Source organism: Rhinatrema bivittatum, chromosome 8, assembly GCF_901001135.1.
Source record: "Rhinatrema bivittatum chromosome 8, aRhiBiv1.1, whole genome shotgun sequence".
Classification (NCBI taxonomy): domain Eukaryota; kingdom Metazoa; phylum Chordata; class Amphibia; order Gymnophiona; family Rhinatrematidae; genus Rhinatrema; species Rhinatrema bivittatum.
In genome coordinates, this window is record NC_042622.1 from 77,044,411 (window position 1) to 77,069,365 (window position 24,955).

General features: G+C 44.2%; 2 protein-coding genes across 3 annotated transcripts in view; one reads left to right on the forward strand and one right to left on the reverse strand.

Moving 5' to 3' along the window:
• ENG (endoglin) overlaps window positions 1–19,162 on the forward strand; it is a 128,023-nt gene extending 108,861 nt beyond the window's left edge. Inside the window, exons 15-16 of one of the 2 annotated variants that reach the window (XM_029612764.1) lie at window positions 11,233–11,346; window positions 11,517–19,162. In XM_029612764.1, coding sequence (XP_029468624.1) covers window positions 11,233–11,346; window positions 11,517–11,635 — 233 coding nt within the window. In that variant the 3' untranslated portion in view covers window positions 11,636–19,162. The remainder of the gene's footprint in view (window positions 1–11,232; window positions 11,347–11,516) is intronic. The other variant, XM_029612765.1, reaches the window with a different exon arrangement.
• A 1,276-nt stretch (window positions 19,163–20,438) lies between these two features.
• LOC115097186 (folylpolyglutamate synthase, mitochondrial-like) overlaps window positions 20,439–24,955 on the reverse strand; it is an 86,662-nt gene continuing 82,145 nt past the window's right edge. The window contains 1 exon segment of the mRNA XM_029612768.1: window positions 20,439–23,987. Coding sequence (XP_029468628.1) covers window positions 23,551–23,987 — 437 coding nt within the window. The 3' untranslated portion in view covers window positions 20,439–23,550.

The window sequence follows — 24,955 nt, forward strand, 5'->3', positions numbered from 1 at the left end:
GAGCATGTATGTAAGTGTGAAAAGACAGCATGAGTGTAAATGTATGATTAAGAGCCTATATAAGTGAGAAAAAGCAAATGCATATTTGCATGATTGAGAGCCTATGTAAGTGAGAGAGCATGTGTATATGTGTGTGATTGAGAGCCAGTGTGAGAGAGAGCTTCTGTGTGAGAGAGAGAGGAGAAAGTTGCAAGCAAACCATCCCTCCTCCTGCGAATTCAAAACAATCTCAGGGCACCTGGATATCAAACGTTCCCAGGTATGCAGAGCAAAGCATTTCTTTATTCTTATTTTTCATTACTGGGTCTTTGTGCCTGCTACTTTGAAATATTTTATTGGTATCTAGAAATTTTTGATATGCGTTTTTAATTATTGGATATTCCATTCATCCACTGTTTTGAAATAATCTGTTCTTTTTATTAGTATGGTTTTACTGCTACTGATTTTATATTTCTTGATTTGTTTTGAGGACTGGTGATGGTTCTCTTTTTTTCTTTGTTGCACTGCATACAAAGTCTCTAGCTTACTGCGGTTTCCAGTTCAGTTTCTGTCTGCATGTTTCTATTTATGCTTTATGGTGTTTTTATTCCTTGTTAGGTCAGGGTCTGCACATGTGACTGAGGTGAGGTTCTCTGCTGGCGTGTAGTTTCTGTGTAGGGCTCTATAGCAGCCTGGCTTGGTCAGTTTTCCTAATAGGAGGTGTATTGGTGTCTTAAGGCCTGGTGTAATATTTTCAGTGTTGCCTTATTGCATAAGGGGTTATGGACACATGTCCAAAACACGTGTCCAAGCGCTTGTTAAGCTGGGCACTAGGCTCAGCACTGGCCTGAGTGAGAAGAGAGGCAGTAACATTGTGACAATGCCTGTGCCTCGCCCCACTCCCTACCCTGATTCCATTTTGCAGTAATTCTAGGTTGAGGCCAGGGTGCCAGATAGAAGCTTTTTAAAAGTCAATAAAACATGCAAATATTCTCCCTGTTTTGGTGAGTTTTTTTTTACGTTTGTTAATTTGCTTCTCTAAGGTAAAGATGTGGTCAGACGTTTGATGCTTGGGAGGAGCTCGCTCTGACTTCTGTGCAGGCTTCTGCCGTTCTTCCGGCATTGTAGTACTATCCTTTTTTTTTTTTGTTAAGGACACTAGAGAACAGTTTGCTAATATTGCTCCCTCTGTGATTGTATGGGTCTTGTACTCTGCTGTATTTTAACATCTTATCTAGTAACGTCTGGGGGCCACATGCTTTACTGGGCATTCAATGATTTCCTTTATTGCTGTAGGGTTGTTTGGTAGTTTTAGATTACATTTTCCAGCTGGCTTAGTTTCTCGGGTGTGTGCTTGATTTTGTGTGAGATGTTCAGGTTTGATCTCTTTAGAGAGGTGCTGTTTGTGCTAAGTCCTGTCTTTTACCATTCTGGATTACTAAACCAGGTTTGTTCTTTGGATTTAGGCCTATTCCAGATGTTATCTATGCTCTCCTTGATTTCAGGAAGTTTTTTGCTCATGTATGCTGCTCTTTTCTATCTGAGGGTTGCTTTGTAATCCCGCAGCCTGTGCTGGTAGATGCTCTGTAAATTTTCCTTGAAGTTTCTCTGTTAGGGTTGCCAAATGTCCAGATTTTCTCCAGGCTATACAGAAATTAAAGCTAGTGTCCTTAAGGCAGGAGGGGAACTAAAATGTCCGGATATTGTCTGGATTTTAGCCCTCTAGATGCCAGCTCGGGGGGGGGGGGGGGGGGGTGTCTAACCAGCGTGTTTCCTTCCTGCAGAGCTCTTTCTACCACCAGGTGCTTCATAGATAGAAGCCTCCCGCGGTTCAAATAGCTATTCTTTGCTCTGTGCAAGGCAGAAGAGACGAGAGGCACCGGCATTGGCTGCAGGAGCAGCACCTCCTTCATCCCGCCTGAGCGGAACAGAAAACAAAAATATTGCGGGCCCGTGCCAGCAGGATGAAGACGATGCCATTGCCAAGCAGGAGCCGGCTGCAGCAGCTGTGGAGCAGCATCAGGCCACAGGGCTGAAGAGGAGTGGAGGCGCAAAAGGCCGTGCCATGTCGGGCTTGGAGGTGCAGGTGGCTGAGCAGCGTCGGGCCCGCAGGGCGGACATTTGATGGGAAGAGCAGGAGCTCGATTAGCGGCAGCCTCAGCCTGCATGACTTGCCGCCAGCCCAGCTTGAAATGCATTGGATTGGGCTCAGCTGAACGTAAAAAGTCTGCCCTATCCGATGGCGTAACATCCTGCAGCCCCCCTCCCGATCCTCCCCTGGGCCGGCAGCAGGAGCAGCGATTCATCGAGCCTCATCTCCTGCTGCCGCGGGGACCAGTCTCGCATACCGCGAGCTGTGTGATTGGCCCCCGCAGCAATAGGAGATGAGGCCCGATGAATCGCTGCTCCTGTTGCTGGCCCTGGGGAGAAACGGGAGGAGGGCTGCCACCAAGGTACAATGAATGGGAGGGAGGAGGGGGGAACTGAGCTGGGCCGGGGGTGCATCTGGAAGAAAGGAAGGGGTGTGAAAAGGGGAAAAAAACAGCCTGAGGGGTAGAAAGCATATCGGAGGAGGGGATGAGAAAGGAAAAATCTAAGGGTGGGGTGAGAGCATGAGGAGAGAAGTGGGTGTTAAGGGAAAAAAGCCTGAGTGTGGGGTTGAGCATCTGGAGGAAGGGAGTCAGAAGGGGGAAAGAGTCTCTGGAGGGAGGAGGTTGAGAAGGAGGAAAAACCTTGGAAGAGAGATGAGAATATGTACACCTTTTAAGACACGGTTGAAAATGATGAAAAGCTATTGAGAGAGGAAGCGAATAAGATGGAAAGACCTGAGGGGACTGGGAAGAGTTTGAAAGACAGGGTAAAGAGACAGAGGGACAGTGGAGGGAGCGTTATTCTGTTCATTTTTCCTTAGACCCCAGTTCTCACCCTCTCTACTCATCCTCTCCCAAGCCTTCATCTACTTTCCCATTACTCTCTCTCTCCAGCCCCGGTTCCTTCCCTGATACTCATCTCTCCTGACATGATCCAGCCCCTTTCTTTTTTTTTTTTCAAAATATATTTATTGGGTGCAGCCCCTTTCTTTTGTCGCTTACCTCCTACCTAGACTCCCATGCCATGTTTTTTACCTCCTCACTAGCCCTAAGGCCAAACCTTTATTCAAGCCGTCCTGCAGAAATTCCAGAATAAGTGGGATTTTGACTGCCTGAGGGGGGGCATCACATTCCTCGCACCAGGCCTCAAATACTCTCCAGACCTGCCCATACGCCAGGGATGAAGAGATCTTCCAAGCAAAGAGAAAGGTGACAGTCATCGCCGCAGAATATCCTCGCTTCATCAGGTGAGCCCTCTCAAGACAGAATAGAGTCAGATCCTCGTGAAGAACCGGTCCCTGCTGTAGCAGGTCCCTGTGCGGTGGGAGGCACAGGGGGTCTCCAACAGGAGCCTCCGCATATCCGCATACCATGGATGCCTGGACTAATCTGGAATTACCAGTAGAAATAATCCCCTGTGGTGCTCGATTCTGCAAATGATCTTGCTCAGCAGGGGCCACAGAGGGAAGGTGTATAGCAACTCTTCTTCTGGCCAGGTTTGAACAGGAGCATCAATCCCCAGACCATGGATCTCTTCTGTGACTGAAGAATCGGGGAACCTTCGCATTGTGAGATGCAGCCAGCAGGTTGAAGGACGGGAAGCCCCAGCGATCTACTATCAGTTGAAAGACTTTGGCCGACAATACTCATTCTCCTGGATCTAGACTCTCCCTGCTTGGAAAGTCTTTTCCTGTGATGTGTGAGGCTGAGATCATCTGTAGATGTATTTCCGCCCACTCTATGAGGAAGTCTATCTCCTGAGACACCTGCTGGCTCTTGGTTCCTCTCTGGTGGTTGATGTAGGCTACTGTCATTGCGTTGTCCAACATTATGCATACCGCTTGACCCTGGAGTCTGTGGCTGAATTGCAAGCACACCAGCCTCACTGCCTGGGTTTCCAGGTGATTGATGTTACAGAGGGCTTCTTCTTCCGTCCAATGTCCCTGGGCCGAGTTCCTGACAGTAAGCTCCTCAGCCCCGGAGACTCGCATCCATTTTAAGAACCAGCCAGTTTGGGGAGGACAGGGACAATCCCCCTGCTCAGATGAGCCTCCTGCAATCACCACTTGAGATGAGAGCAGACTCCCTTTGGTAAATGGAACCAAATCGAATAGTCTTGAGACTGCAGGTTCCAACGTGACAACAGTGAGCATTGAAATGGGTGCATTTGTGATCTCGCCCATGGCAATTCTTCCAAGATTGCCGCCATCAAACTAAGAACTTGGAGATAGCTCCACACTGTCTAGCACAGTGGTTCTCAACCTTTTTTTGTCCGGGACACACCTGACAGATGGTTCTCACATGCGTGACACACTGAACATGTGACTATCACGGGGCTAAATGTAAACATGCACTCTGCATCCACAGGAATCCCCTCAACCCCCAGCAATGAGTGCAGAGCAGATCTAGGGCATTACCCTGTATAACTCGCCATACAAAAAAGATATTCTGGTTCTGATGACATCTCAGTAAAAGCAAAACAAACTCCCTTTACTACCAGGCATAATAGTCTTCCTTATGAAAAGAGTAATTTACCACTAATGCATATCCTATTGAGAAAACACAACAAATAAGATTGATACAAATGCCTACATGCTAGTTAAATACCTCACCTCGGTCACCCACTCAGAACTGACCTTCACCAAGTACAGAAAAACCACAAATTATAAATATGGAGACAGAAACTGGAATGGAAAACCAAAAAAGCCACTCTGCATGCAGTGCAAACCTGGAGAAATGGAAAGAGAAATATAACACCTAACATAATCCCAGGATCTGCAATAATGCACACAAACTAACCCGCACAAAGTTACACCTGTATTATGGAACACACTCAAACAGTAACAATCCTATCTAAGAAATACAACTATTAAACCAGGCCCTAAACACTAATACATTTCCTATTGGGAAAACAGAATAAGCCAAGCTGTTATAGAGCCCCACACAGAAATAATTGTAAAGCTATACTAAAAATGTTACAAAATAGCTGCTGAAGAGAATAATATCCAACAATTAAAAACTCATAAAAATGATTAAAACATGTCCAAATATCAATAACATATTTCAAAACAGCAGAGATCACATAATACCCAATAATTAAAATGGCAGTCAATCAAGAAAAATAAATTTTAAAAGCCACCTTTACTTACCCTCTCCAGCAACTCTCCTACTCCTTTCCTTTCCAGGCCAATAGCACTCACCACAACCAGTCACTCACACACACACACACACACACACACACACACACACAATTAGACCCCACGACTAGTCTCGGTCTCTCTCACACCAGTCATCTTCCTGACCAGTCTCTCTCTCTCACACAGAATCACATCACCTCTCTGACCAGTCTCTCTCTCAATCACACTCATGCTCTCTTATATCAAGCTCTCAATCACACACAAATGCTCTCGCACCCATTCACACCAGCTCTCACCCAGGCACCGATTCACACCCACAAGCTCTCACCCAGGCTTCCATTCACACTCAAACACACAAGCTCTCACCCAAGCACCCATTCACACCAGCTCTCACCCAGGCTTCCATTCACACCCACACACACAAGCTCTCACCCAAGCACCCATTCACACCAGCTCTCACCCTGGCTTCCATTCACACCCACACACACAAGCTCTCATCCAGGCACCCACACAAACAAGCTCTCACCCATTCACATCCACAGACACAAGCTCTCACTTAGGCATCCATTCACACCCACAGACACAAGCTCTCACCCATGCATCCATTCACACTCACAGACACAAGCTCTCACTTAGGCACCCATTCACACCCACAAACACAAGCTTTCACCCAGGCACTCATTCACACCCATACACACAAACTCTCACCAAAAACGTCTTCTTCCTTCACTGCAGGGATGGGCGCCAGTTCCGCCGCGGCTTTACTCCAGCGGGCCTTCTTTTTTCGCCACCACAGGGATGGGCTCCCATAGCAGCCTTGCTTGGTCGGGGTCAGGTTTTCCTCTTCACCACCACCGGGATGGCCTCCCGTGGTGGCCTTACTTCATTGGGGTTTGACACTACCATTCCTCCCACCCCACCCCCGAGCTATACGATGCCTGCCTCACCAGCCAATCAAAGGATTCCTCCCTTCTTCCTACTCCCACTGGCAGGTAGAAGGGAGGAGGCTTCCGATTGGCCTGTGCGGGGGCAGGCAGAATGAAGGAGGCTTCCCATTGGGCAGTGGGAGTAGGAAGAAACGAGGTTTCCAATTGGCCCAGGGGGCTGGAGAAAGGGAGAAAGAAAGTACATTGGGGCAGTGGGACATCGGGAGACGCGACACACCTGCCAGTGTTTGGCGACACACTGGTGTATCGCAACCCACTGGTTGAAAAGCGCTGGTCTAGCATATTGTGTTCATCAACTGACGCACCTGGGACATCAACATCCGTATCCGTGTGGTCATAAGACCTTGCGCTGCCTAATGTCGAACCAGACTTCCAGATACTCCACTGATTGGGAAGGCTTGAAACTGCTCTTATTCAGGATTACTATCCAACTGACTTCCTGAAGCATGGAGGTCACCCTGTTGGTCACCTGCAGACTTTCTTCCACGGACCTGGCCCGGATCAACCAGTCTTCCAAGTATGGGTGTACCAGGATTCCTTCTCTTCTCAACGCTGCCCCCACGACCACCATAATCTTGGAAAATGTGCTTGGGGCGGTGGCTAGGCCAAAGGGCAGTGCCGGAACTGATAGTGGCAACCCAGTAGGGCAAAGCATAGGAAGCGTTGGTGTTCTTGATGATTGGAATATGTAAGTAGGACTCAGATAGGTCCAGGGAGGTTAGGAACTCTCCCAGTTGTATGGCCAATATCACAGAGTGCAAGGTTTCCATGCGGAAATGACTCACTAGTAGGTGACAGTTGACACTCTTGAGGTCCAGGATGGGGTGAAAGGAACCTTTCACCCCATCCTGGACCTCAAGATGCGTTATTCCATCTATTTCTTCTTGAAATAGATGGAATAACGCATCTGAACTATAAAAGATTAACTTTTTGTTCAATATGTATCCTGTTATACCTTAATTCGCAATTGAAAAGAAAATTACACTTTGAATCTTGTAAACCGTTGTGATGGCTTCACCGAATGATGGTATATAAAATTCAACAAACAAACAAACAAATACATAAATAAATAAATATTTTCTTGGGGGCGTAGGTACTGGGATTACAGCCCTCATCCTGAGGACCCTTAAAATAATAATCTCCACTGCCTGCTTTTTGTGCTAGAAGTAGCTAGGAAACATCATGAACACGTCCCAAGGATTGCTGCAAAATTCTAGCGCATATCAGTCTCGTATGACTTCCAGTACCCACTTGTCCAAAGTGATCTCGACCCACCTTTGGTAAAAGAGAGACAGTCAGCCCCCGTCTCCTTGTTCCGAAGATGGGTCAGTAAAATTTCATTCGGAGGTTCGGGATGATCCTGAACCTGCCCCTCTCTTGGGCTGTTGACTATGAAAGGACCAAGTTCTTCCAAAGGGCGGAGACCTGTGCAATGTTGCGTTTCTGTCGGGGCAGAAACATTGAAAGCCCAGAACAAGTGTTAATTTCTGAGCGGCCCAAAAAAGTGTACAGAAAAGCAGAAAATTCTGCTTTTCTGTACATCAACAAAACGGTTTAAAAAAAGTGCCAGCAGTCAGGTTAGGAGGGGACGCTCAATTAACAAGCGTCCATTTTCCTAACCCACTGACACAGCCACCACTCCTGGGCTGCCGAGGCGCAAGGGGCGCGCAATTGTCCCTAGCGCCTCCTTTTAGCATGACACCTCATTTAAATATTGTATCATGCGCCCAGGAGAGGTGGCTGGGCGCGCGTCAGGAGAGCAGGTCTCAACAATGAGCACCTGCTTTCCATGCGACTTTATTGTATCGGCCTGAATGTGTACTCTGTCAAACACTCATTATTATATCAGCCTCATAGTTAGCAATTCCTTTTCTGCTCCATGGAGAACTGCATTTAAATCTCAAAGAGCTTGATAGGTATCCTGTGAAGGTCTGGCTTTGTTTTTTATTCAGTAAAGTGTTGTTCTGATTGATGGAGTTTAGAATTCTTTTGATACTTTTTTCTTACTGTTTCTCCTTATAGTAAGGCCCTTGGAGGGAAGAAGGCACTCAAGAGCCCAGTGTGGCCAAGACCCTGGGATGAGGGGGGGGAAGGCCCTTGTTTTGGCTGTGTTTGCTCTGGGCACAGCTGGGTTCTTTCAGGCAGCTGCTGGGGAATGTCACAGCTGGTTTCCATGGTGATTCAGCTGGCATTAACCTCAGGAAGGAGTGCAGGAGGACCTATGAGAAGAGCAGAGACCTTTTGGCAGGGTGGGGAGAGGGCTCTCCAGCAAGGTCAGGATGTGAACTGGAGCCAGAATAAACAGACAACCGAAGAGCAAACAGGAAAGAGAGAAGTTGTGAGAGAGACAGGATACTATTCCAGTGACACAAATGCGCAAACATCCGTGCACATATAATTACCCACATACAGACACGTGCACTCTACAAAAATCACATACACATAAAATTAAGCTTAAGAGGAACCATAATATCTCCTCAAGCCGCCCCTTGATTGGGGAAGGGAAGGGGGGGGGGGGATTGTAGTGTTTGAACCAGGCATGAACAGCTCAGGGTTTAGGAGATGGCAGGCCAAGGGTCTGGGTGGCGTAAGTCACCAGTAATTCTGTCTTTTCAAGATCAATTTAAAATGACTGGCAGAGGAAATCTGGCAAGAAGGCTGGAAGTATTGGATCCTGATTTTCACAACTGCTTCAGAAAATTAAGCTATAAAATGTTTATGGAGAATGTTACTTACCGCAGACCTGTGCCTATTTAAGTGGTAATCGTGAGAGCTAGAGGGGAACGTCTCCATAGTTTTTGATCCTGCCCACAGAAGTGATCAGCTACCTCACACATGCGAACTTTTTTGGAAATTTTTAAGAGCTGGAATTGGGAAATGTTTAAACACATTTTTAAGTAAAGCATTTCTTACAGTAAAGAAAACAAACCTTTGTTGCTAGTTAGATACAGATAGACTGATATTGAATTAGTGAACATTAAAATTACATAATCTAGTCATCTTTGAATATTTAATAGCTAATAAATCTATTTATGAAAAGTATGACTTGTTCATAAATATATGGGAGGCTTACTTTCTATCAGCACAGGAAAGGAATATTTTATGTATGTTTAGCGTCTAAAGTTTTTGTTGGAGTCTTTGCTTTATAGGTTTTTTATATTTTGTAGGATGGGAAAAAAATAGTTTGGTATGAGGTGTATGCATGTGTTAACCCCTCCCCCCCCCAAACACGTTCACACTGGCATGTACATGGTCAAATACACATGGCCATGGATGCACACTAAAAACTGAATTTTCAAAAGGTGCGCATGTAGAAATGAGCACATACACATGTAAATTGCAGATACTTGCGTATGTTCTATCTTAGAAACCTACACATACACACATTTAAAAAAGGGGTGGTCCAGGGGCATTCCTGGGTGGGGCCAACATGTATGCGTGTAATTGTTTTATAAGAGATTTACACGTGTAGATTTGGCAGCTTATTCCCATATGTTTCCTCCTGCTCTTTATCTGGAGTAAGTGATTGTAAAAGTCTTAAAAGAGAAATTCTGACTGGTGCGGGGGCGGAGGGGTGTCTGGGTGAAATGGGAGGAGTTCAGACTGAAGAGCCAGGAGGGTTTCGATGCCCTGAGATAGACTGGGTGAACTGGTAGACTAATTGGTAATACTGGTAATTTCATTGCTGTGCACATTAGAAAATCTCTCGACTTACACACATAAACCCGCGGGGTAAATGCACGTAAGTTATGCCAGTAAAACATCCACAAGTATAGTTTTAAAGCTAGAAGTAAAGACATGCAGGTATAATAGTTATGCGCTACTTCTCTGGAAAAGATCTGACCTCTCCAGCAACGTAAGATAGACTGGGAAGGAGGAGTGCCTCCCTGTTGTAACCACCCCCAATGTTCCCTCTAATTTTTACCAGTGGACCATATACTGTTTCGCCCCCCCACTATGTTCGCTCTCTACAGTAGCACTGTGGCCACCAAGGACCCAAGCTCCATCCTTTTCTTTCTAGCTTCCAATACAAATATGTTAATCGAAATAAACTCACTCAGTGCTGGGCTTTGGGAGCACCGAGGTTTGGGGATTTTGTAGTGTTTGGGTTTCATGGTATTGGGGTTTGCAGATTAAGCTTTGGGAAGTGCTGAGATTTGGGGTGCTGGTTTCAGGGGGTGTTGGGGTTTGTGAGAGGGTTTGAGAATATTGGTGTTTGGGTGCAGATGTTTTAGGATGCTGAATTTGTGGTGTGCGAGGGTTTGTAGGGTGTTAGGGATTGGGGTTTGTAGGCTCCTGGGGTTCAAGGTTATTGGGATTGGGGTGGTGACACAGTGGTAAAATTAAAATAAGATTTTAAAACCATACGGAAAAGTAAATAGCCATAAACCTTTAAATCACAACCTGTTTATTTTAGTACTTAACTATATGCAGTTGATACCCGTTCCTTAGTACTGCCTTATATATCCTATTTCTTATCTATTTATGTACAGTCTACCTCAGATTTTTATATCATAATTCTATTACTCAAATACTCAATACCTTCTTGCTTTATATAATCTTTCTTGGGCATACTTTAAGAAAAGGCAGAATATTCTACATCAGAGACAGAACAAAACAGAGACTTTCCATCATATCCTGCCACAGCACTGACTTCAGGAGAGTGCAGGGCCCAGGGTGAATCAACTGCAGTGGGGTCCTGGAATACTGAAATTATAGTGTTGGGAATGGGCTACCATGGCAGTACAGGGCCCAGGGTGGTTGCCACTATTTCATCCCCTCCCCCCCCACTTACGAATGATCCTGTGCTGCAAATCCAGTGTACAATTTGAAATAAATTATTTTTTACTTGTAGTTGGAAAGAATGCTTAGTTATGGTATACATCAAAGAAAGAAGGCTTTTGTACAAGGTGAAAGTATGAGAAAAGCTGAGGGTCTCATGTGCACACACCCAATTTTGGTGTGAGGGTGTGTGTACGGAAGGTCTGGATCTTGGTGAGAGGTGTGCATGAGGCCTGGATCTGGGTGTACGGGATGTGTGCAGGGGTCTCTAACAGGATTCTGCCCTTCTCTCTACAGTACATGGCCTTGGCATGGTGGCAGTGCTGAGTATCACCTTTGGAGCCTTTCTGACTGGCGCTCTGCTCACGGCTGCTCTCTGGTGTATTTACTCCCACACCCGTAAGTACCTTGGTAAGATCAGCCTGCAGTCTCAGTGACAATTAGGCCAAAAGAGTGGAAACCAAAAGACAAATGATTTATCTCAGAATGATTAGATGGCTACATTCATAGGAAGAACTGAATTTGCTTCATGGGATGACAATTTGTAGTTTCTGCTTTAATGCTTATTTTATTACCCTCAGGTCCCCCAGCAAAGCTACAGCCAGTTCCTGGGAACCTGGCAGCATCAGAAAGCAGCAGTGCCAACCACAGCATTGGAAGCACACAAAGCACCCCCTGCTCCACCAGCAGCGTTGCGTAGCGAGGGTCCTGGCCTCTGCTCTCAGCTTCTGAGCAATCGTTTGATTCCAGTGTAATGTCTCCTCTTCAGCAGTGGTCAAACCTGAGGACTCCTCTGGGCCTCAGCCAGCTAGGACTGTGTGATACCGAGCCAATGGGGAGGCATCAGGTCCTCGTGCTCTAACCCAGTTATGGATGTCCCTCTCTCACCCCAAACCCGTGTATCCTGCTTTTGGATGGCATCGTTACAATCTTGAATATATTGCGGAGACTTGAAGGGGGCCCTCTTACCATGGTAAAAATGAACTCACTCTTCATTTTTGGATAGCAGCAGTCCAGTTGCAGGTCCAGCGTAAGAGTGCCCAAGCCCCTTTTACGAAGAGAAGCAGAGGCTCTCAGTGTCCAGGAAATACATGGAACAAGATTTGTACATTATCCCACAGAGGCATTTCTAAGAGGAATCCTTGGCAGTCATTTTAATGCATATTTTCTATGGTTCTAATTACTGATGGAAATTCAAGGAGATACAGTCATCTTATAATAAGAAACAGTAAAGACTAGACATTTTTAAGATTCTATACAACTGTATGTAAAAAAAAATAAGTTAACCTTTTTAGAAGAAAAAAAAAAGCTAATATAATGGTCTGTCTTTATGGCAGACCTAAGCATAAAGTTGTCTCCCATATTTGTTATAAAAGACAGCCTTCTGTATGACTCCCAACCGTTCGTTATAATCATGATAAAGACTTGAATGGAAATTGTACAATACCATTAATTAGTGGCTAGAAGAGTAACAGTAAAGAGCAGTGCTTCCATGTAAACTATATCACTGCCAACCTGGAGCTGGGGTCCCAGTGAGTGTATTCAGGGTTGCACACTCACAGGAGGACCCTGTTATCAGTATCTGGGTCTCTCACTCAGAGGCAGTCGCTGTTATTAGCAAAGAAGGGCCCAGCTGTGCACCATGGGAGGAGCTGTCAGTTCCCAGCAAATGCGAGAAAACATCACAACCTAAACCAGTGGTGCCCAAACCTTTCCTGGTGAGCCCATAACCAGTAATCCACAATGAACATGCATGAGATACATATGCATATACTGGTCTTCAATATAAACACATTTTCTCATGTGTATTCATTGTTGAGATCCTGAGAACTTGACTGGCTGAGGGCCTACCAGGACATGTTTGGGAACCAAATGTGTCAGAGCTGCAACAAAACTCAGGTCTGTCGAGGCAATTTCTCTTTTAATATGTAGCATATTTTATGTATCCCTAAGCATCTTTCACAAGGTTAGAAACCAGTCAGCAGGGCTGCCAGTGAAGACAGCAATGTATCAACACAGGTGAATTGCTGCAGAGAGCAAAGGAAACTTCAGCTGCTGTAGCTTGATAGGCACCTGACACTTGCCCCAGATGCTCCGACTGCTTTCTAAATTACTGGACTTTGCTGGATTATACTTTTCAAAATGAACATCTTTAACAAAAATGTGAATCATTTTGAGGATGGCTGGGCAGTGCCATTTTTCAACTCAGAGGCTCCTTTCCTGACTTCAGCGTTATCACCAGGGCTGTGATGTTAAGCAGTAAAGCAATCCATTTTCTTACATTTGAAGCCTGTTGGAAAGCGTCTGCACAATATTCTTGTGTAACTCTCCAAACCCTGTAATGCCTTTTTGGGGGTTCTGATGACTATGAGTGCCGTAATACCCCCAGAATTACTTAAAAATTCACAGTTTTAGGTGTGGCTGAAGAAGAAATACCCACATTATAGAACAGCCCGCGATGTCCCAGGCTTAAAACCTTTCTGTGTGTAAATAGTGTGAACAGATAGTGGGAGCTTACAATTTGTTTTATGTAATCTTCATTACATCCATGAAATAATTTTTTTGTTGACATGATAAAAGCCTTTTGGTATACAAAATGAGGGGCTGGGGGGAAGGCCTGGCTCCTGCTACATTCCAGCCAGGACCTCAGCCAACCGTGACCCATTTTATATATGTATATGGTAGTGCAAGTATCCTTTCTTCACCAAAGTAGTTTTGTAAGTACAGTCTTCATATATTTAAAAAAACAAAACAAAACAAAAACATTTTTTCACCTATGTTCTGTTTATAAAGAATATAGTAGTACCAGTTTATCTTTAAAACCAAGTAATCCATTAATGGAAACCCCAAAAAGAATCACGACAAAAGGTATCCGCTTGTAACTTTCTTCAGATGGTATTCAATAATGTTGGTAAGCTTAGAATATATAGGACTAGCCAGTCTTGAGTTATAAGCAAACAGATACAGACATACACTTCATTTTCTATATTGGGGAGGAGGATAACGATGAAATTTCCTGCAGAGCTTGCAGAGTACCTGCAGGACTGAAATCCATTTTCAAATGGAAACTCCTTGAGGGGTTTCCCTTTCAAAATCTTACTGGCATGAAGAAGCTGTAAAGTATCCTCATACTTTGCACCTGCCTTGACAAAGGCACAAAATACATGCTGGAAATTACACATAGCAATCTGATTATGCAAGCTCTGTGTGGAATTTCCCTTCCCTGAACTACCCCTTCCCATTTAGGGGAGGGGGCAATAAACAGACCATAAGTTTATTTGGGTAAACACTTGTGTAAAAATGTTAGCTTATGCATAAAATAGTAACACAGTAGTTGTCAGATCAAGACCTTTTGCCCTACCCAGTCGGTCTAGTTGTTCTGTACCATATCACTACGGACCCTACTCAATCTCTGTTACTGTCTCTCCCTTGCCTTTACCACTTCCCTCTGTATTCATTGCACACTATGTCTGTCACAGTACTGTTTCCACCACTGCTGCTGGTATCCAGGCATCCACTACTCTCTCAACAAAATATCATTTGAGTCTCCAGCCAACTTTGTATATAACCCTTTGTCCTAATGCCCTTGAATATTTTCATATTCCCCTTTTCTCTTCAGTGAGTACAATTTGAGAGGTTTAGACCTCTCCATGCAAGATTTGTGTTGCAGGTCTTGCATCATTTTAGTAGTCCTTCTCTGAATTATTTCTATCCTTACAAAGTTACAGCCTTCAGAACTGAATAGTGCTCAAGGCGAGATCTCACTAGAGATCTATACAAGGACAATATTACCTCATTGTTCCTGCTGCTGTTTCAGTGTCCAGTTCTCCTCCTCCCATTTGATACGTGGCTAATGGATTTTTGCATTCTAAATGCAAGATTTTGCACTTTTCAAAATTGAAGCTTATTTTCCATACCCTTGACAATTCTTCCAGTTTTTTTTTAAATCCTCTCTTTTTTTTACCCCTTCCTTACAGATTAAAAAAAAACCAAAAAAACAAACATCTTCAAACAAGCATATTTTCACTTTTCTTTCACAAGAGTTGACTCCACTTACCACCCACCGGTCTCTGATAGGAATCATCCATGCCATCTTCCTGATCTTTGTCACCTCATTAAAGAAATCAATCTGCTGAATTTTTCCTTCCCTCTCTAGGATCCTGTAATCTACTTGGTCCAAGGTGCTGTGCTCTCTTTGGTATTTTCGCTATTGACTTTGAGCCGACAGGTCTTCTGGTAGCTTGGCTCCTCCTTCCAATGTCTACTACATCTGCTCTCCTGCGGCCTCTCAAGTCCGCCATCTCCAAAGACAAGTTAGAGAGAGCTGTGATGAGTACAGTCACTAGTTTGGGTGCACACCCTCTGGTCCTACGGCTTCATCTGCTCTCCTCTGGATAAGCACTGCAGGTACTTGGGGTTATCAGCTTTTCACCATTTTTACCCATCTTCCACCTTTTCCATATTTCCTCTCTTCTTTCACACACCATGCAATATTTAACATTTCTAAATTCTGCTACACTCATTTTATCTTTACTTATTCACATTTTTTTGGTTTTTTTCTTTCTTCCTCATCTATATCTGATACAAGTTTTTTCTCCTTTTGCTACAGCCTTAGCACTTTTCTTTTATCACTTTCTTCCCTTCCTCCATTTCTTTGTCCTGATAGCTGCGCCAGACCGCCGAAAAAAAAAATCTACAGAAAAAGAGGGGCTTGTTTTACTTCATAACTGATCTTATCTGAAAACCTTGTCTCCTACTAGTGCTACTTTTAAGGAAGCAGCTCAACAGCATTTTGAAGTGCAGCGCAGCCTGCCTGAAGGTGGTGAGCAGACAGTTTGGCCAGCTAACGTTAGCAGGATAAATTTAGGGATATTCAGTGGAGCACGGCTGATTAGGCGTTCCACTGAAAATAGCTGGATGAAGTCCTGCTCGGAAAAATGTATCCAGCTAACCCAACGCTTCCCTGGAACACTCCCAGAATGCCTCCAACTTATCCGAATAACTTTTATCTGGCTGAACGTTAGCCGGCTAAGTCAGACAAAGTGGCAGAAAATGTAAATCCCATGGTTCGTCCAGCTAAGTTCCCAACTTAACTGCACAAACCATCTGAATATTGATCCTGTAAAGTAAGTGACAATTACAGAGCTTTCTGCTCAATCTTTTAATTTTAAACTTCTATTTACATAAATAAATTATACAAAATATTTTATAGAACTTAACCATAGGAAGTTAGACAATTGACTTCTCTCCTTCCCACCCCCTCTTCACAGAGAAATAAATGTGGGGTATGCTCCATTTTACCTTTTATTTGCCTGTCCATTATTAGTATGAGGGCAGACAAGGTAATGTACAGGATGGGGGTGGGGGAAGAGTGCAAAATAGGGAATGGGGGGAGGAGAGTATTATACAAGGCTTTGGGGTGAGGGGAGTGTAATTACAGAGAATGGATATGGGGAGGAGCATAATATACAGGGAACGGCTGTAGGGTTAGGAGAAACATAGATAATGGAGTTGGGGGAAGAATGTAATGTACGGGGAATGGATGTAGGAGGAGTGGTTGATCTTCTGCTGCAGCAGCAGATGATCTGATTTGTATATTAACAGTATTAAGTAGTTAATAGTATGAAAACATTCCTTAAGAGTACAATGCTGTTCTAATGTATTGCCAGGTAAGTGTTACCATTGGCACATGCCAGTGCATTTTCAGGGGAGATGGCTGCACAATTTCTAAACTTTTGACTTGAGAAGGGTTTGGGTAGGATTTGAGTACTACCAATAATGTCAACAGTTTGGGATAACTTGTCTCATCCAATTTAGTCATAGGAGGCCAACAGATCCAAGGCCTTTTCCTGTGCTTTCTCCTCTCTTCTTCATGAGCCCTGCGCTCTTAATGTATCCTAGAATGCACCTGGCTGTGCTTTGCACTGTTAGAAATGATGGGGCATTTTTTGTAGTTCTGTTCTTGTTTACAAATCTGATCATTCTGTTCATTAAGAGATAACTATGCGGAGCCTCTATCACTTTTTGGTCTTTTTCAGCAGCTGGACAAATCATAAACAAAATTGGTAAAGCAGATTTGTTGTAGGATTTGATGTTGGTTTAGTGAACAGTCAGAATTAGCCAATGATAGTATATGACATGAGCCCATCTTCAGCTGTGACTACATGGCAGGAGGAAGCATCTGTCCTGTGAGAGGATGCTGTAAAGCTAAAATTCCTTAGGAACGGATCTTGAGGAAGTGGTCTTTGTTTCGGAAGAAAATTGTGATCAAAACCTGTTTCCTAGGGCTGTTTAGGAGTAAATTTCTGGGGAAGGATTTGAAAATTCTGTGGTATATTGAGATGCTCCATATTTCTGTAAATTAACATGTTTTATACTAATTAATATGCACAAAAAGGACTTTTTTTTTTAACCCAGCAGTCTTTGCTCCTGCCTCTGGGCTTCCACCCCCTTTGGAACCAGCACTAGCCTCAAGCCACAGTGTGCCTTCAGTTGTAGCTACCAGCGCCTTCCCCAATATGCAGTCATGGGCCCTGAATCTAGCTATGCAATGGCACAGAAAGTATGTCTGGGAATACATGAGCCTCTGATGTAGGTAGCAGCCATTTTGGAGCACTGCTGGCAGTTGAGCAAAGGGAAGCACTGTAATCTGACTAGCGAGTGGAGATGCTTACCCAATGCCACAGCAAAGGGAGAGCAGCATAATAATCCAATGCAGTATGTGAACATTCCAGACCATGTTGCCCCGAAAGTTCATGTACTACACACTCTTTGCATTATTTGCTATTAAACACTGACATTGTGCCAATAACAAGATATCACAGCCTAAGATTCCATCAAATGGGAATCAACTCTAGCAGAACCTTAGTTATCAGATATGTTAGAAATACAAGAAAATGTCCTTAGGACAGGTGGCTCCTGTAACAAGTGTTGGATCCAGTAGTGTGGTGCAAGCCATTGTTTGTTTTTTCTTCTAGCGCAGGGTGGCCAACTCCAGTCCTCGAGAGCTATAAACAGGCCAGGTTTTCGGGATATCCACATTGAATGTGCATGATGCATATTTAGTGTGGATATCCTGGAAACGTGGCCTGTTTGTGCCTCTCAAGGAATGGAATAGGCCAGTTCCTATGGCCTTTGTTGTGTGAGTTTAAAGTTAACTTTAAGGACTAATACAGATAAGATGGAGCACAAGAGATCTGGTTGGTGAGCGTGCTAAACCACAGGTGTGTTGATAGGTGATACACTGCCACAGAGGAGCATGGGAGGGCTGGGACACTTCTTGTTCTAGATAAGAGACAACACCTTACTGGATTTACAACTCAGGTAATGATATACTTATAATGGGTTCATGATATCCCATAGAATTATGTTGCGTGAAATGGCCCATAGCAAGTCAAGTTTTCAGGATATTCATAATATATGTAAATCTCCATCATGCATATTTTATTGTGGAGATCTTGAAAATCTGACATGCTAGGGGCTACTCCAAGACTGGCTTGAGCAACACTGCAGCGACTACCCAGCTTCATTGAGCTTTGAAGCAGAAGCCAGCTTTGGGCATCAAACCTACTAATCTCACTTAATTTTTGAAGACTTTGCCAATGGGAATGTCTGCTCTAAAGGTATCCTTTCAAGATTCATGTGCTTCCTCCACTCCTTACTCTCACAGCTGAAGCCAGGACAAGCGTGGTCAGTAAAAATCAGGTACATCATCCTTACGTAATTTTTGTTTGTCTAATGAAATGAATCACGGCCTGCAACGAAGCTAGGTTTTCTCCAGGACAATATAGCTCCTAGAAGTCTGCACTCAACTACAAACATATTGTTCGGTTTTATGACATCGGTCTGAAAGACATCTTACTAACTAAAACCATGACCATGTTTCAGCACCAGTAAGCACGATAGCTATGCTATAGCTCCTGGAAAGGAGTGGTTGGAGGGCATGTGGAGCTCCGCTTACATTAAGCCTCGTTAATTGATTCTGAACACTCTTGGAAAAGTACAGCGTGTTAGGGTAAGAGGCTCCATTCTCCAAAGCACTACCAACACTTTCAGCCTAATTAAAAAATAAGCTGTTACAAATGCGAGAGAAATGTTAACTATTTATTCAAATGACTGATATGATGTATTGTAATGGTTACTGTGGAGGGTTTGGCTCGAACCTGAGGAAATTCTGCTCTCTGAGGTTGCTTTGTCTTCAGGAATAAAATGTAAGGAGGAAACCTTTTTTGAAGTTTGCTATTATTGTTTAACCAACTTGCATCCTTCCTCGACAGACACCTTTCCACAAACAGGGACACGAGCCTTCCAAATACAAATCATCAGCTCTCTCAGCAGCAGTTGGCTCTTGTCATGTACATCATAGAAGAGAAGGCCACTTTCTAACAGAAATACTGATATAATTTTTAATTTTACGGATTTATAATCTGTTTCCATATGTGCTGAGAATTAAGAGAGTGCATTCTACACTGGCAATTTCCCTCACCCGCAATTGCTAATGATCAAAAGTAGCATATGTGGAGTGAGAGGGTAACTACTGCCAAGTGGCTAGCCAGGAACATTTAACTTGAGTTTTCTTCCACTAAGAGGTGGAAAATTACTGTGCATGAGATTATATTTATATACAGTTAAAGTAATGGATGCAAACTTCTCTTTCATATTCAGGCTGCTTTGTAAACCTGAAGGCTTGCACTGTCATTCTGGAAAAAGCAGAAGATACATTTCTATTAACTTAGTTTTAAATTGTATTTTAAGGAAGAACAATTGTGTTACACAGACTACCACAAGGCAGCTTCTGTAAGTAAGGAAAAGTTAACCCCAGCCTAACAGCTGTCCTAAACCAGTGTGGCAAAACTTCTGCACTCCAGGAAGCTTTTCTCCATGGCTCCTAGCCAGAAGAAGTACTGCAGGCTAGTGGGGGTGAGAGGTTGGCTGTTTTATTTACTACAATGCCCCCACCCACACTCACTGCCCATAATTTGGCATGGAGGATAAAACACAGAGACGACTTGCCCTCACTGGCCTGAAGAAAAGTGACACCCAGCCACAGCCATGCTGTTTGGGTAGGATTGGGGGGGGGGGGGGGGGGGGGGGGGGGGGCGGGATATGATATAAAAAAAAGATTCACAAGAGTTACACATACCTGAGTACTTATCAGTTAAAACAGTCAACTAAACAGAAATAGCAGCCCGTTCAAACCTTCTGACCGCTGTGATTACACTACTCAGCCTGTGACAGTAGCCCCCTCCCAGCTCTTATTTTCTCGATGAATGCAGCTGGCCTGCTCTTACAGTAGTAGCAGGCCACTCTTCCCCATCTCCTCCTCTTAAATGGCAGATTTCAGGTTCCAGTGCTGTCAGGCTGGCACCTTGCAGAAGCAGTTAATACATGGAAAGTGTCTCCCACTAAAGCCATGAGATAGTGTGTGCGCTGATTACTCCCAGCAGGACTACTACAGAGACAAAGTGCAGCACTTGCAAAGTCAAACAAAATATTAGGCAAAAAAGTGTTTAGTATTTATATCAATAAAACATGAAACCAATTATCCAACTACAGCAGTACATCTCTTCACTTTGTCCAGACTCTTAAAACAGTAGGTAAGTTAAAGGGAGCTGTAGTTTTATTTTGAACAATTTCAATATCACATTAAAATTCACAACTTCTGTAGGTGATTTTGTACTCTGCAAAGTTTTGACTTTTTTGACAAAGGAGTTCTCCCATTCTTAGCACTGATCTGCTCTTACTAAAGAATGAGCAGAAGCTATCCAACACCTTTTACAAAATGAGCTTCTTCCCTGGGGAGGGGGGCAGGTAGCTCAGTCATCAAGCCATGACGCTTAATGGGGCCAGATTTAGGGCTCAGGGCTGTTAAAGTGATAACTGGGAGAGGGAACAGAATATCAGATAAGGGGGGGGGGGGGGGGGGGGGAGCCCCAGGCAGATGTGCATGAAAGCTCATGAAGCCAGGATCCCAGTCCTGGTTCCAACTGAGCTGCAAGTCCAAACCCTGAGCAAGCAGAAACTACCAAGACTTCCCCACAAAATAAATTCAGCATATCTGTCATCAGACTGGATGGAAGGCCAGATCAGATTCAGGGAAAGGGGCAGTGGCTGGTTAGACAGTGAGCTTAGGGAGAGGGGTCAGACTGCATCCAGGACTGGAGAGCCTAGCTGGATCAGATGAGTGGCTAAGGGCAGTCACCAGCTCAGACAAAGGGCAGGAGGTCCTATATTTGGTATATGAGAAGGGCACCGGACACCATTTTAAACAGCCAGAGGATACAAAGGTACTTTACAAAATCGCTTCCCAAGAAATGGTTTTCATAAAATCAAAAAGTGCTCATTTTATGGGTAGAAACAACAGAAACTACCCCCAGCCTAGACAAACCCCATGAGTAGTTTTTACCCATAGGTTTTGCTGAAATAAGCAAAATTACATGCATAGTTTTGCTTTGATTATTGCCCCAAGAAAAGTATCTGCACCAGCTTTCTGTGCTGATACCTTTTCTTTATTTTTAGGAGAAACTATGGCTGTAGCATTTATTATTCAAAATTACCTAGGTAAGTAGCTCTGCAGCCTAATCCCACCCCAGGAATGCCTCCAAAGAAACACAGCTAACAGCAGCTGCGTTGCTGACACAGACAGGTACTGTTATCCACATGGAGAATAATCTAAAATAGTATTTTACCCATGGAAAGGGCTTGCATTATTGTCCTCACAATAATGCAAGCCCTATGCATGCATCTTAAAAAGAAGTCAGAAATGAATGAAAACTGCTTGTAACCATCATTACTCCACCCAGCACTAAACACATTCAAGCGGTAGTCACATTCACTTGCCAAAGCTTCTTTTTTCTCCATCTTCCCTGTGCTATTGTGAGGAACATTTGAATGTACATAAACAGTTTTTATTTTGTTCCTGGATGGAGAAATGTGCAAAAAAAAAAAAAAAAAAAAAAAGATTTTTTAATGGACATAAATGAATCCAAGAATGCAATGGAATAGTGAGAATTTTTCCAGAGTTGTCACCAGTCGGAGTCCTAACCGCATGAGATGGATGTAAATAATCAAGAAAATTGGACACCAAGACGGAGCCACACTCCGACTCCACAGCCTTGGGTCACAGAAGGAATTTAAACTCTTCACAACAGCCGTCAGCATCAGGGCCTCTTATGGCGCCAATTTGATAGGTCTACCAAAAAGTTTACAGCAGCCAATGCTTCCCCAAATCCACTGGGAGGTCAAACCATCAAGCAGAAAGTGGGCAGGGAGCCAAGCTAAGAGTGTGAGACAATGCAAGGAAAGCACAGGTCACTGCCCCTGGACCTGCCTTCCGCCCTTTCAAAGAACTCAAATTCCACTCGTCTTGCAGGGCTCCTTCAGTGCCAAATAAACATCCTCATTAATAATTTCTTTTTAAGTGAGACAGCAGGATCCCTTCCAATTTTGTTTTTGGAAAAACAACTTAAGAGACTTAGTGCAATGGATGAATCATAGATACATATAGCAGCAAGACAAAAAAAATGATTCAAAAGTGCTCACTACTGACCCCAGGCACTAGGGAGAGCATCATGTTATACTTGGTTGCTGAAAGTCACACTAGACATTAGTGCAAGGATCCCATCTTGTTCAGAATGAACCCTGGTACTAGAACAAATATTTCACTGTGATCAGAGGCTAAGTGTGACCCAACTCTATTGCGAGGATCCCTCTGTGCTCAGATGAATAAATGTCAGCACCAGTGCGAGGATGATTAAACCCTGGCACCAGTGGGAAGATCTTTTCTATGCTAAAAACTGGGAAAACCCTGGTACTAATGCAAAGTTCCTACCAGAATCAGGGCTAGGATAAGCTACATTGCTTCTCGCTCAGGGGAGGGAGAGAAAAGTGGGAGGAGAGAGTACAGACATAGGCCATCAACATTTAGAAAAATTGGAAAGGTTGTACAACTGCCCATGACTGTCTTATCACCTGAGTTTATAGCACTTGGAGAATCCTCTGCCATGCTAATTTGAAAGGAGTTGTTTTAAACTGTAACGGCAGGCTCATAAAAACCCCTATAATGTGAGATTTAACACTATCCCAACCTACTGCTTTCAGATCTCATCTCCCCATAAACCATGAAAAAGATTGTGTTAATGTTTCAGAAGCAGCAGCTGGAAATGCAAGTAGACAGATCTCATTTAAACACCAGAGGGGGAAACTGAATGTGCCAATCACAAACCAGAGATTAAAGAACAATCCAATCCCAGCCCATAGGGGAGGGGAATCAGCAATGTACTAATCCCAGCCCAGTGGTAGGTGGGAGACCTTAGGAACACAGGAATATGCCATTCCCAGTCCATGGGATTAGAAATATATCAGTTGCTGCTTGCATGTGTGAGACTGGAGGGCAGCAGCGGATGAAAAATTACCAGTCTTGAACTGCTCTTGCGGCTTATATTCAAGTCGAGTTTGATGGATCCAGCAGGGTTTAGGTACACTATAGAGATGAACCAGGGCTTCCTGAACTGCCTGGGCATGCTGATTAGGGTGGCATAAGGAATTACAGAATGAGAGAAAAAATGGGGGCTAGGCTAATCCCAGCCCAGGGGGCAGAGAACATGGCTATCTTTGCTATTGGGACAGTGACTGGTCAAGCAGCTTCAGTACACCACCCACCAGATGGAGACTTCCTGTAACCAGCACCTGGATAGAAGCAGCTTCCTGGAGCAGGACTGCCCCACTGCTGGCCACAGGATGCTGATGCAGGGCTTTGGTCACCAGTGGACACTGTAAGGCCGGGTCCCTGCCCTGCGTCACCCACTGTAGTGCCTGTGAAATAGATGGAAACACCAGCGAGCTGGAGTTTAGCAGACGTTCTGCAACTGGTACCATAAGCAGTGCACAGCCTCGGAGACTGGCTTTCTTCATCAGGCTTTCTTCTAGCTCGAGTGGGGCCACTGGCCAGATATCCAGCCCAGCTTTCTCTTCCATCAGCTGGTTCCAGTGCCTCTGGTTCTCCAAGCAGCGGCTAAGAACATTTTCCAGAGTCACATTAAAATTCTGCTGATCTGAAGAAACAAAGAAGAAAGGAGTTCAAGGCATATCCAATAACAGGAGTCCCAGTTATTCAAGGCAGTCCTGTAATACCGAGGCTTCCAGCTTTGAACTAGCTGTAGTGGACACACTGTAGTTGTAAGGCTGGAAGGAAGTAGGCCCCAGCTGAACATGTGCTCGGCTTGTTGAAAGTGAGGGAACGGGTGCAATAAATTAATTCCTTTCCCCCCTGCCTCCCCCATAGCCTGACACCTTTTTCCGTGATGTGCTGATGCTTTATTATTAAAGGGCTCTCACAAAGCAAAAAATAAAACAATGCTAAAATACAGTTACAGTCATAGTACATGCTCTGCTTGGAGTTCTATGTGAAATCCAGGGTGTGACTTGTAAACTAGGCCTCACGCTGTCAGATTTCCATTACCTCCATGCAATACCCTCCCCCACCCCTCTCAATCACTTTGCCTCCTCCATCGCTGTAGCTCTCCCAATCATTCATCTCTCCCTCCATCTCTCCTATTCTCCAGGCTCTCTCAGTCATTCATCTCCCCTTCATCTCTGTAAAATAGCAACCAGCAGATTTTAAATAAATTATAGAAAATATGTTTCCATTCTGCACACAATCAAGCTGTGGAATCTGTAGCCAGAGGATGTGGTCAAGGTGACTAACATAGGTGAGGATTAAAAGAGGTTTGAACAAGTTCCTGAAGGAAAAGTCCATAAAACATTATTATCCCTGGGCGTGAGTAACAAGAAATAAATCTAGTCTTTGGATATGGATGCAGGGATCAATGGATTTTGCCATATCTTATGTTCTCAATTACTCATTGCCTTCTCCATCTCTGTAACTGCTCCCATTAACTCTGCCTGGTCGGTAGCCCCCCTCCCAGCCACTCATCATACCTCTTACATAATCCCTCTCTAACTCTTCCCAGTCACTTGTCTCCCCCTCCATAGACCCTCCCCCCACTCATGTAAATCCTTG